This window comes from Pyxicephalus adspersus, chromosome Z (assembly GCF_032062135.1).
Source record: "Pyxicephalus adspersus chromosome Z, UCB_Pads_2.0, whole genome shotgun sequence".
In the NCBI taxonomy this organism is placed as follows: domain Eukaryota; kingdom Metazoa; phylum Chordata; class Amphibia; order Anura; family Pyxicephalidae; genus Pyxicephalus; species Pyxicephalus adspersus.
In genome coordinates, this window is record NC_092871.1 from 52,452,245 (window position 1) to 52,465,811 (window position 13,567).

At 39.4% G+C, this 13,567-nt stretch overlaps 1 protein-coding gene across 1 annotated transcript in view; it reads right to left on the minus strand.

Annotated features, from left to right (window-relative positions):
• The window catches only part of PLXNA3 (plexin A3), a 72,884-nt gene that overhangs the window by 45,574 nt on the left and 13,743 nt on the right, over positions 1-13,567 (minus strand). Inside the window, exons 3-4 of the mRNA XM_072431321.1 lie at positions 6,055-6,183; positions 4,991-5,091 (exon numbers count right to left, since the gene is read on the minus strand). Of these exons, the coding sequence (XP_072287422.1) occupies positions 4,991-5,091; positions 6,055-6,183 (230 nt within the window). The remainder of the gene's footprint in view (positions 1-4,990; positions 5,092-6,054; positions 6,184-13,567) is intronic.

Below are 13,567 nucleotides of genomic sequence, written 5' to 3' on the forward strand. Positions count from 1 at the left end.
GGCTGAATGGTAAATCCTTAGCCTCCTGGGATATTTGTGTCACATATCCCAGGTGGCTGTGGGCTGCCCCTTCTGTGCATGCCTGACACCGGGAATGTATATCAGGACTTCCTATAATGTAAAAAAAAGTGCTTAACCTAATGCAGTGGTCACTAGCTTTTGCAGTCCCGCGAACCACTAAAATTACCAGCTCCTGACCATGCATGTGCAGCGAGCCGGGTGTCAACCAAAGGGGAGAAACCTCCCCGTAGTGATGTCATGACATAAACCCACCCACTCTCTCATCGCAGATCTAAGCCTGCAGTGGGAGAGTGGGCTGGTTGTGTCCAGGGACACAGCCCGTCCACTCACCTGAGCCTGGATCTGTACAGGGGACGTTGCCCGCGGCTCTGGCTGGTGCGTCCCCCCAGCTGGGTCCTTTTCTAACCCCGCTCGGGGGGGCACCGGCCAGAGCCATGGACCACCACTACATTTGCTGTGTGCTGCTCACTTTACCACCTGGCTAAAGCTACCCACCACCCAGCAGAAAAAAAAAATTCTAAGGAGAACACTGAACATATTGCTGCAATGATAGGTTTCCATATTGAAAAAAATAACACTACTACTACTTAAATATTGCTACAAATGTAATCCTGAACACATGCCATAAAGATAACATCTCTTGGCTATCCTTTCTACTGGAATGTCAGTATGTTTACAGAAACTCAAATGCAATAAGAGTAGTTGCTATTTATTTTTTTAAATATAGTTTTATCAATCTGCAAATAGCAACTGAAAAGATTTTACTCTTTATGCCACTGAAATTTTTTTCAGCAGTGGCTTATAAATTGCAGTGACAAAGTACAAACAGGTACTAGAAAGAAAAAAAGTAATAACTAATAAAAACTAATAAAATGTAAAAAGTGTAAATTAATTGAAAATGCCTTGTAAACATAAATATGGTATGAATACATCTACCTCTTATTTATATTTTATTTTTTTGCAGAAAGGAAGGCTGTTTATTTAAAATTATATTGGTAATTGTGTTACATGACCATTTTGGATACTGAGATTATCAGGGCTGTCCTTAAAACTATGCTAACCAAGCAGTCACTGGTAGGCAGCCGCTCTGGAGACCTAAATAATTTTAACAGCTGTCCCCCGTGTAAAAAGCATTCTTTTGGAAACAAGACTTGGCCCTGCAGAGACAGCTTGAGTGCCTTGTAAAAGACATCAAACGATGGGCACTACTCCACCTCTCCAGGACAGTGAAGGGGGTTGACAAGCCCTTGATGGAATGGAGCAGAGCCTTGAAGCCTGGCCTGGCAAACAGAGCAGGTGCAACTGCATGGCCCAGCCAATACCCTTATTTCCACCACTTCGAGAACGTCTGGCATTACCAGGGGTACTGTGAGGACTGAAGTCAAGCTAAAAATGGGGCTGCAAATCAGTGGGTGGGGTATTGCTGGAGTGTTTTGGGCAAACACAAAAAAGTATAATAGTGGCGTTACAATATGACAATATTTAGGAAGGGACTGAGGAAACATCTTTCATAGAATGACAGTTTAGCAGCTAATGGCATTTCTGCATTTTGCAAATATTGTTGCTGCAAAAACAGAGGTTTAAGCTGGCAAATCTAAAACAAGAATTGGTATTTCTATAGATATTTGACAGCTTGTGCCCTGCCCTGTTAAAATAAAATGGGAAAGATTTTATTTTAAGTTATCCATTAGTCGAAGATGTGTCCTTCGCACAATTTATTTTTATTTATAGATCATATAAAAGAATAAGCAGAAACATGAAAACCCATTTCACCAAGAAGGACAGGTACACGGCCTGGAGTTATGGCACAGAGATCTCACAATTGGTATATCCTTAGCACCAGTGGATGCCCATAGCTATATATAATTTTTAGGGGGTCGGGGCTTTTCTTGAGATTGCATTATCACAAAGGCTTCAGATTTGCACTTACTTAGCTGGCTTTGCTACCAATACACAAACATTATTGCTTCACAATGCTTGGCAAAGATCTGACCATACAAAGGAAAGATGGTGAGGGTTTTGCACAAAGCTGTTTCTTACTCCAGTCTGGTCCAGCGGTGAACAACTATTGGCAATTGGCCATGGTAAGCACTAGCTGCATTTAAAAGAACCATGTAAAATAGCACCATACCGACTTTTATACAACACATGATGGAGAAAGCTTTTAACCTCTCATTGCCACAAAAAAGGACTATAGTGATTTTATGTGGTGTTTCTAGAGTCTACATAAAAAAAGAAAGGATCTGCAATGTTGTTCACCTCAGAGAAAGCTCCTTCAGGTCTCCAGAGTGACATCAATGGGAACATGTACTCTTTAAAATGGCTGTGGAATGTCCGTTGCAAATTCATTTTACTAAAAATATTTGTCAAAATAGGGGGACAAAATAGCTCCCCAACTGTTCTGCAGTGCTTGCTGGGACATGTAGTTCTGCAACAGCTGGGGAGTGTCAGAATTCCACAACTATTTTGTAGTCTAGTTGTTGGGGTTTAGAAGGAGGGGGTATAGGAATGAACAGCTAGCATTCCAGACCAACTAACAGACTAGTTAATGAGGGCTATAAATGGGGGGGGGAGGGAGATTCCATACTGAGGTATGTGAGGGGATTACATTTACAGAACTGGAACAGGTTGGGACTACAGTAAACAACTGTTTTAAAAAAATTATTTACACAGTCATTTCCACTTTAGAAAAATTTTACTTAGTTTATTAGACAAAACACTGCTGCTGACTTCAACCATCCATTATTAATATTTTTTTTTTTTTTTTTAATTTGAACAAGATTGGCCATTCTTTGCAAAGTGAATTATTACCACTTTCACTAAGCTACGTGATTTATGCCTTGCAAATCTTTAAGTGAATCTGCCCCATCGAATATTGAAAATATACATACATACGTTTGTTGTTTGCTTATATGCAGTTACAAAATTCTACATAGTGTGCAGAAACATTTTTAAAACAGTAGTATAAAGTAGTATAATGTGTGTCACGAAATGAGCATTCCCTGCAGGAATGGTTTTATAGAAGAAGCACATTTGGGACATTTTTTTCATCTTTATCCTTCAGGTGAGAGACTTAAATCAAGCGATGTTAGGCCTTCCCTGTTTATCATAGGGTCCACTGTCACTGGGACAAAAAATAGAAACATTTTACAGTTATCATGGTAATTAAAATTTCCCAAACTTTTGGGAGATTTTCATGTTACTCCATGAAATGTCTTCCACCTGGGGAATTTTATTTTATAAACAAATTCAGTGTTCATGAACTCTAAAAAGATGACAGGGCAGCTGTGCTTTATACATGTTTGATACCTTTTCTTTGACAATATAAAGAAAAAGCTTTAAACAGGACAAACTGCCTATATCAACCCTTCCCCCACGTCAGAAAAAAAAATGTACAGTCTATAATAGCTGTTGGAGTCCAGAAGCAGTTGGAGTGATATGTGCACGCAGAGGATCAGTATTGCAGTGTGTCAGTATTGCAGTGTGTCAGTGTACAGATGCAAAATTAATGTCTGTGTCTGGCGGTCTGCCCTCCCTCCTCTTCCCCCTCTCTCAGCTGGATTTAGCAGGAGTCATTTCCCAGGTGAGGACTGAGATTCTCCAGACCAAAAGCAGTCACATCCCACACAATACAGCTCCACTGAGAGCAGAAATCCTATCACTGTCCTGACAGTTGCCTTTGCAGTCATGGTTTAAAGCATCAGTCCACCCAAATAGAACACATATTATGGGTGTATAATGGCAGTCAACCACTGGCTTCTTAGACACCAATGGAGGGATGCTCCTAGCTAAAATAAATGTTTAATTCAAGAGAATAGTAACCCCAAAAGCAAGAAAAGGGGTGCCAAGTTTGTACTAAATACAGCATCCAGGTGGAACTGGAACAGATAAGCATACAAGTGAACCGTCATTTAAATATCCACCTATTTAACATTTGTAAAACCTCCACTCTTTGCAATCGCAAATACTTTTTCTTGAACAAAACAAATATTTGTTTGAATATTAAGCTGAATAACAAATGCAAAAATAGATCCATATACAAAGCTATATATACAAAGCTGTGAGCGCACAAGAAAATTTCATTTCATATTGCATGTCAGGAATAATCATCCATATTGTCAGGCAACTGAACAATCATGTCTGTTCCTGCACAGAAGTGGGGAATGGGTAGAGCAAAAAACATTAACAGAATGTGTTAGTTTGGAAAAATGACAACATATTGTCTAGGAATGAATCTAATTTATGAAAATGTGGAGTCTTGGCTCTCTAGTAAGAACTCCATAGCGCCAAGATGCCACGTTCTAACAAATAAGGCAATGCAGCAGCTGAACCTTACAAGGCATTAGTCTGACAAAAACTACATTGGCATAATGCTGGCACAACTAACCGTTAACAACAAGTTATTGTGTCAACAAAAAACATTAGGTGTATCAGAAATAAACATACAACCCAATGATTATTTTATCTGGTGCACATAATGAGGTGTACAAAGCTGGAAATACACAGGTACATTGTATTGGCAGTTCAAGTGAAGCTCGGTTGATATTAAAAAGAAACAATGATGGCCTGAAGCCAATTTTATTTTTAATTGGATTCTAAACTTGAAGTTTGAGTTATAAAATGTTAATTTTAATCCCCATCTTCAGGCTCAGGTTTAGATGGCACAATTGAGTACTGATAATAGTTATGCACCGAGTGTCAGGTTAACTAACTGTTTTCCAAGATTTTAGGGTTGACTGCATGTAGTTACTTTTCACAAACCTAATGTTGCACCAAGGAAACAATGCCAATGTAATTTACATTGCCACCAGCCAGGATTGGTTGATGAATTCTTACTGTCAGCACCAAGTTCTAAACCTACCATCAGCATATTTTAGAAATTATTTCATTAGGGCAGACAATGAAAACTGACTGACAAATATTCCACAGTTGTATGTTACTGTTGGATAAAAAAAAAAGAGGTACATACCTGCTATGAAGCACACACCATCCACAGTGAGGATCCCCAGACCCTAGGCAGGCAGCACATGTGTTGTACCTCTGACAGCTCTCTACAGGAACACGGCTGACCTGTGAAAGGACTAGTTTTTAGCTAATCACACTCACCCAATTTTTGCATATCCTACAAAATGCCACTTATAGGACACACTTGACATCACTTTTTAAACTGATATACAGGATAGGAGACTGAAAACTAATCTGACGGCTGCTACAGTTGAGGCGGCTTTCCCTCCCCACACACCTTCTGGTAAGAGGCCCTTGGAAGGTGTAACCATTCCCATTCATTTCCTCCATGAGAAAATTGTTCATGATGAATAATATTACACAGTAAATTTATAGTGCCGACATATACCAGTGCTTTAAATAAAAAGTCCATAGTCATGTCACTAGCTGTCCCTCAAAGGGGCTCACAATCCAGTGTCCCTACCATAGTCACATTTGATTAACACAGTATAAGGTCAATTTGGGGGGAAGACAATGAACCTAACTGCATGTTTTTGGAATGTGGGAGGAAACTAGAGTACCCGTAAAAAAACCCAAGCAAACATGGGGAAAACCTGCAAACTCCAAGCAGATCGTGCTTGGCCAAGACTCGAACCTGGGACCTAGTGCTGCAAAGACCAGAATTCTAACCTCTGAGCCACCAAGCTACATTTCAGTTTTACAAGTCTGCTAGGCAAAGTTAAAGCCCAACAATGGCTTCATAGATTTCCTGGGGACTCCAGTAGTGTATACTGGTAATTTGCGCCAGAATTTCCTGTTACAAACAAATGGGATGGATATTCCCCAAGGCTAAATGATGGTAGTGACATTCTTGCTACATTGGAGTCTCCATTACCGCAAATAGGGGATGTTAGATGGGAATGATTATCACTGAGGTGAAAAGAAACTACTAATGGAAAACCCTAGCAACCAGAGTCTCCAAGAGAATAGGTGATACCCAAAAAAGGATATTTCAATTTTATTGGAGTTATATATGGATTTTGTAGTATGGCAATGTCTCAAATGTATTTTTATGTTTTGTTTTCTCACCTGTTTCTCACTCAGTATGTATACAGATTGCCAGTCTGGACTGAATACCATATCCCGCAGTATTGGTTTTCCTGGCACCACCACAGCAGTGTCATACAGTACGGCATCTATAGGGGTATCCACACGAATCTGTCACAGCAAAAGGAAAAAAGAACAATGAAAATATGTACCCACAGGACAGAGAGGCCTCTTTGTGCCCAGTCATTGTACAATACAAAGACTGTCTCGTGGCTCTGCAAACGTCTGCCTGTTCATTATTTGTCATCTTACAACATGTCAAACATCATTAGTACAAATGACTGTGAAACAGACTATGACACATTTCAGGGTGTTCAGACATAGCAAGGAAGGAGGGGGCTCTCTGTCCAAGGGCTGGGAAAATAAAATTAAGCCTGAACCCAAAACAGATTTGATGTGTATGAATTGTAGTAAAACAACTGTATCCAGGTTTATGAATGCTGTATATTACTGTGGGGAGCCCGTAAAACTGATTTAGTCCACCATATTTTCCTAATATAAATTCTCTGCGTGCATCTGTTACAGTACACAGTGCTTACACATCGCTGCTTCTCTATCTAAATCAGTGGTTTGCTGATTTGATTGAAACCTTTTATGGCTGTATACTGTATGAAAAATGAAACTCCAGAAATGTGTATTTTTGTATAATTTGGGAGCAGATTGGAATCTTGTCAGTTTTTTAATGCTCTGCCCCATTTTATACATTTTTGTAAATAGAAAAGAAATTCTGTGCTAGAGTTAAGCATATTAAAAAGTGTAAGTATATATATTAACAAAGTTAAGTATATTAAAAAATAACAGACATCCACTAAAGGTGAGGATTACTATATCATATTTACAACAGATTTTCAGCTGAAAAAAGCACCCATAACAAACATTGACACAGTAGATGATGGTGTTAGTGCTCTAAGAAAGGCATTAGAGATAAAGCCATTGAAGTGATAAGGCACATTTGAAAATCATAAGGTATAGTAATCATGTATTTTAATATATAAAAATGTGTGTGTGAAGGAAGATATTATCAGCAATGGAGGGGGGTCCCAGGAAAGCATGATTAGTGTAAGGAAAACCCATTGTCATGTGTATGTTTGCCAGAGGCTTAGTATAACAATGCAGGTCTCAAAGAGGGTTGGTCTTAAGGTGCGTACACACTTCCAATTTTTATCGTTCCAATCGAACGACGAACGATCGATTGGGCAAAAAATCGTTAGTAAAAAAGTTACCAACGACGCCGACGAACGAGGAAAGTCGTTGGAAACGAACGACCGGACCGGCGGATCGGATTGGACGACGATCGTTGAACATCGTTCGTGTGTACGGTCGTTCGTTGATCGTCCATGTTCAGAGCATGCGTGTTGAACGAACGTCCGTTCACTTTCCTGTCGTGCACATAGTTCCTCTATCGCTTAAACGATCGTATCTATTGTGTGTACAATATCTACGAACGATCGTGTCGTTAACTCTATGTGCAGGATCGGTGCTATACGATCGTTCATATATATTGTGCAGGAACGTTCGTCGTTCGTTTTCCGACGATAATAATTGGAAGTGTGTACGTAGCTTAACTGACACAGTCAGGCATTATCTTAATGATGGCATAAAAACATTTCAGCAACTTCAGTGCAAACCCTGGACAATGGCTTTCTAAATTCTAGCAAAATAAGATGTATAAGGGAAAAATTTTATATATATATATATACATATATATACACATACACATATATATACACACACACACACACACACACACTTTTAAAATGAGGAAACTGGCTTCTACAGATTTTACAGAGAAATTCTACTTCTAGGAACATAAAATTGTCCCAGTTTCCCCCCCAGGCCTCAATCTTATGTTCAAGAAAAAACAATACAAAAGGTAAAAAAGATAACACAAAATACATTTTCATTACAAAACATAGTCACAAATAGGACTTGCCTCACAATTTGGGAACTGGTAAAAGTACAATAATGTAATTATAAAAATGTAAAACACCCGCAGAGGTCATCAATAGCCAAATACTTTACAATTATACTGGCAGCACCAACCCTAAACAGCTCCTAATTCTTGACTGTGGTGTCTAAAAAGTCAGTGTTACAAACGGTTTCAAGTAATATGTACACATCTATGTAGTGACAAGTGATCTATAATTTTACCATAATTCACAAATCTTAAACAAGTATAAAATTATCTAACCATGTGACTGTAAATTTCAAATTCCATTGGCTGAAAATAGTTGTATACCTACCCTGTTATGTTAACTTGAAAGAATTAAACCCATCATCTTACTTTTGCGACGATTGTAAAAGAAATGTGGGGTTTGGTTGTTACTAGGGGAAGACAGACAAAAAAAAGGAAACATTTTTACTGCATTTGTTTTTGTCTGCTTCTGTTACATCCATGGTACACTAACAAGCTTTATAGCAGAGACTGTAGCTGTGACAAACTCTCTGCTATTTTCTTTAGTGATTTGAGGCAAGCTACACTGCTTATCCAGGAAGCTCTAAATTTCTAGTGTGGTTTGGTTTTTATCAGCTGCAGTGGATAGGACAAGGAGCTAGTGAAGTTGTAGCAAACTCCAAAATGATGAAGGAAGTCATTGCTCAGCAAAAGTTGCATAGGATATTAAGGACACCTTTTATTGACTGCAATTTTTTCCCCAGCAGCTCTGCCACCATATGACTGTAGGTGCTACAAATCACTGCAACACGGAGTGGTCGGGTGTTGAGCTTGTGTTGATGGCCTTAAGCCGCATACACATGTGCAATTCTTGTCGTTGGAAAGGATCTTTCACGATCCTTTCCAACGATAATAACCGCAAGATGCATGAACGAGTGTTGTACATACAGCACCGTTCTGCTCTATGGAGAGGAGAGGGGGTGAGCGACGGAGCGGCACCCTGCTGCGCGCTCTCCCCCCTCTCTTGCATTAGGATCGCTTATCGTTCATTGTCCGTGGATCTGCCAGGATGGATCCACGGACGATGAACGACCTGGGCTGTACACGCCAGATTCTCGCCCGATATCTGGCCGATGACGATTATCAGGCGAGAAAAATTTGACGTGTGTACGTACTCTATGAGAGGTGCATTTGACCTGCAGTTAAACTCCTTCATTACCTTTTTATTTCACACCTCAATGCAGCTTCCTGTGATGGGGGTGACAACAATTACATTATACTGGGATGAAAAAACTGTTATGGTGTTGTGGCTATCAGTCAGTGTTCCCCCCAGCACCTTTTAGCTGGGCGCACCACCCGGCACTTTTCAGTAACCACCCGGCTGTTTTTGGGTGGTTACTGAAGAGTTGGGTCATAATACAGGGGCTGACACCCACTACAATTTCTTCCTGGCTTTTAGAAATTTCTGGGTTCACCACTAGGGTTCATCAGTACTATCAAAGAAGGTTTGCAAGCCTGTAGCTTATCAATCAGCACCCTGGCCACAACTAGTCAAACCCACCGCTTTCTGATTTGACAGAACTGCTGCCATTACCAAAACTCTCCCACTAAGACCTAAAGGAGAAGGCTTTGACCAAGTCAGTGAAAGTAAAGGTGGCTTTCCTTCACATTATGGGCTTGTGCAATACATAACTGGATTAGATTGTTGTTCAGACTGCCATAGCGGTTCCTTTGGCTGTACTTGAAATGGGAAAAAAAGGGGAAAAAAAAATGGAAATCTAACTAGTCTGGTAAATACAGCAACCTAAATTTATGTGCCAGTCAGTGATGTGTGGACAAGAGGAAGGTTTCTTTTTACTTTTCTCTCTAAGTTATACCACCATGATTGTGTTCTCTATTCACCCATTAAAAAGGGAGAATTTGACCACAAAATGGGCTGATTGCCTTACATGAAGGAAAGATTTAAGTTATCCTTTGTCATATAAAACACCATGCCCTCAGCGTACACCAAACAAAAATAAAGCTTCTTTTTCAGTTTTCCAAATGTCTTTCCACAACATCTGTTATAAAGCAATTAAAAAGTAATTGTGAGAATGTGTTAGCTATAAAAATTTGTGGAAATTTCACTTGCAAGCAATGGTTGGAATAAGGGCAGGCAGATATATGAAATAGACAAGGTGTGGCTATACTCTGTTGGACTTTTTTTGCGTCACCAGTGGTAGTTCAAATCACTAAGAATGTATTGCAAAAATTCATACAACATATTAGAAATATATTTCTTTTAAAAAATACCAAACTTCCTTGTGTGCAGGGCCTGCCATGCCTTCCCTTCCTACTCCTGCATAGGCCAAATCTAACCCCAAACCCCCTGCCCCCACCAACACACACACTCCCCACACCTTGCCTAGCACCCCTATGGGCCAAACCTTGCCCCTGCTGCTAAAAACAAACACACCAAAAGTAATTTTGTTAATAAAATAAAGACAATAGGAAAACTGTCACAGCCACATACAGTTGCTACAACACCAGAGCAGTACAAATTTTACAGGATTCGCATTTTTATCACTTTTTCTTAGTGCTGCTCCTCTGGAAAAAAGTTCAGTCTAAGCCATTTGACAGCTCCGAGTTACACAGTGTTAAATCCAGAATCCTGCTCTCCAAGTAATCATTTCATCCCTTACAATTTGCCAGTAATCTATTATCCATCAGGAGAATTAGCATGAAATATTAAGCCAAGCGTCAGAGGGGGAGAGAGAAATGATGGAGGTGAAGGGAGGTGGGGGCTGCAGACAAGAGAGAAAAACAAGAATTTCTTCTAAGACAATGAGGTAATGAGAAGTGAGGTGAACATGAGAGGGGGGTGATCAGCATGATCAGAAGAGTGCTAGAAGAATTACATTTTTAAGGCTGCTGAAGAGACAGGACTCAAACAAAACTGGAGCATTAGATGTCAATAACTTCAGTTCATTACCTACACTATATGGGCTAGTTTTCTATTCTCTTACTCAGGAGACTAGTGATCAGGGATATACTTCCAGCTTAAAATATTTATGTCCTAAAGACATACATGTAAATAAATATTGGTAATTTAACACACATAATTTCTTTACTTATTCTTTAAAACAGATTATGTAGAACCACATTCTTCGAAAACCAATTCCAATTAAACTTTACATACACTGACTTTTGGTTTGCAAACATGAATCACAGTATTTCTTTGACTATCTAACTCCCATTGGGCAACAACATGTCACAAAAAACTATATCAGAACAATAGGCCATAATTCTGCAAGGTAACTATGCATACAGTTTACCATTTGACCACTAAAAATCTACCAGACCAAAACAAAACTAGTACATATATCATGAAATGCCAAGTTCCCTGCCGACAAGCAGCAGAACAGTTGATGAGTGAGGAAGTCTGAAAACATCACACGCCTGTGTTTAACCACACCACCTTGAAGGCTGCATTTGATCACTTGGCAGTAAAATGAATTTCTTTCTCAAAGTTTTCTGAGATAACATTTGATTATGGACAGCAATTAAATTTACCAGCTAAAACCGCTAAACTAATGCAGCAATTAATGTAATTGCTCTTCTGACACAGGGCTGACCAACTGGGACAATTACTGTGTGGGTGTAAGGTTTCTGCCAGAAAACATGGTTTACATTTGACAGATAACATATTAAAACCACAATGACTTATTAAAGTGGACCTAAACTCAAGTAGTAAAGATTTTCCATTTCATAAAAACATCTACAAATGGTAATTGTGCACTCTCTAGGGGGCCTAGGCACGAATATACCTGCACCTATGTATTGGCAGCAGGAGATCCAAAGCACTGCTCTATTTGCTAATCTCTGAGAACTGGAGTAAATTTAGAAATTTAGAACTGCTGCACATTTTCCTTGCTGGAGCTCTGACAGAAGGAAGATAATTCCCTGCCTCTACCAAAATGGCTGCTTCCACACAGACAGTGCATGATGAGGCAAATCAGCAGTTGGGATAGCACAGACAAAAAAAAAAAAATTATATATATATTTTTTTATATAGTGCTTGAACCAGATTGTTTTCCTTGGAAAACCTTGTTTGTAAGACCTGTGAAGTCCTTTGAGGCCACTGCAGGTGTCTATTATGAGGGGACAACCACAGGAAGTTTTATTTAATGCAAAAAACAAGCACACAAAAACATCAATGAAGCCCATCAAGTGAATGCCAATATGGTATTCTACCAATGTGGCTGCATCCACTTGTTAGAGATGTTTAATCAAGAAACAACAAAAATGTATAAACCTGGCTCTAAAAGATCATTTTCCCCACGACAAACAATAAATCTCCAAGTAAGGAAAAAATAAGATTAATAACCAAATTACTATTAACAAATGTGGGTCAGGTGCATCATGCATAAGGCAATACATTTAACGGATACTGAGTAGTATTAAAAACTGAAGTAACTGAACACAGCTCAGTGTTCAAGGGAAAACAATCTCTTCAGATGTTAAAATATTACTGCTCACAAATCAGCTGACAAACTCAAAGCTGTTTATTGCTTTATCTATACGAGAATACCTGGGGATTTCGCATGCTGCTATTCAATTACACTTTAGGCGTTTCCTTAGCAGCAAAGATGACTACATTCACATATTCTACAGAAGGCATGAACATTAAAACTGCCATCCACCAAGCAAAGTCTTTAGCTAAAATGTCAGTTTAGTCAGCTAGCTGTTTGCATTTAGAGGGAAGCTGCTACAAGGGTAAAAGGTCCTTGTTTACCCGGTTTGGTAGAAAAGAGCATAGGGAAGGGTGGAGGAATTAGGTCACTATGAAGAGGTTCTAAACAGTTGAAGCAGTGACCAAAAAAAAGACCAAAAGAGGGCAAGGAATAAGTCACTTAGTATTATGTGTTGGCAAATGGATTCCCCATTCCCCAATATGTCAGGGCTGTCCAACTCCAATCTTTAATGGACAAAAAGGAAGAAAAAAAAAAGGCCAGGAATTTATACAGTCAATTTTTAACTTTTTGTAAACTCTAGCTTACTAAATTGTATCCTGGAGAAAAGTAAAAATGTTCAATGATCCTGGCACTGGAGTTGGACACCCCTGTGATATATCATGCCTTGTTCGACAATGTCTGCATAGAGACAGCCATGTTGGCGGATGGGCAGGTGTCCCCTGATGAAGGTCATTTGGCAACTGGTAATATTGGTAAGGGCAATATTCAACATGTAGCAGGAAAGGTGTAGGGAACCCAGATCCACGCAATATAGCAGAAGAATTGAGATTTTTTGCACTGCAACTTTCTCTATAGCAAGTAGCAACTCTATAAGTATCGATGCCAATTAATTTGTAGTCTCAAAAAAGAACTGGGAGGGATAAATATTTTGCATAGTCTTTCAGAAGTTTGCATACAGTCTTCTGCTATCTTGACTGACCAGTCCCACAATGACCTAACACCCGCACAGGCAAACAAGAATTTATTCTCAGCATGTGCAAGGGAAGTCGGGATTGTAGGGCATCTCTGGCTGCTTGAACAGCGAAATTGGACAAAATAACCAGGCAGGTAAGAACCGTTATTGCAGAATGGATATCGCCTGTCCCTT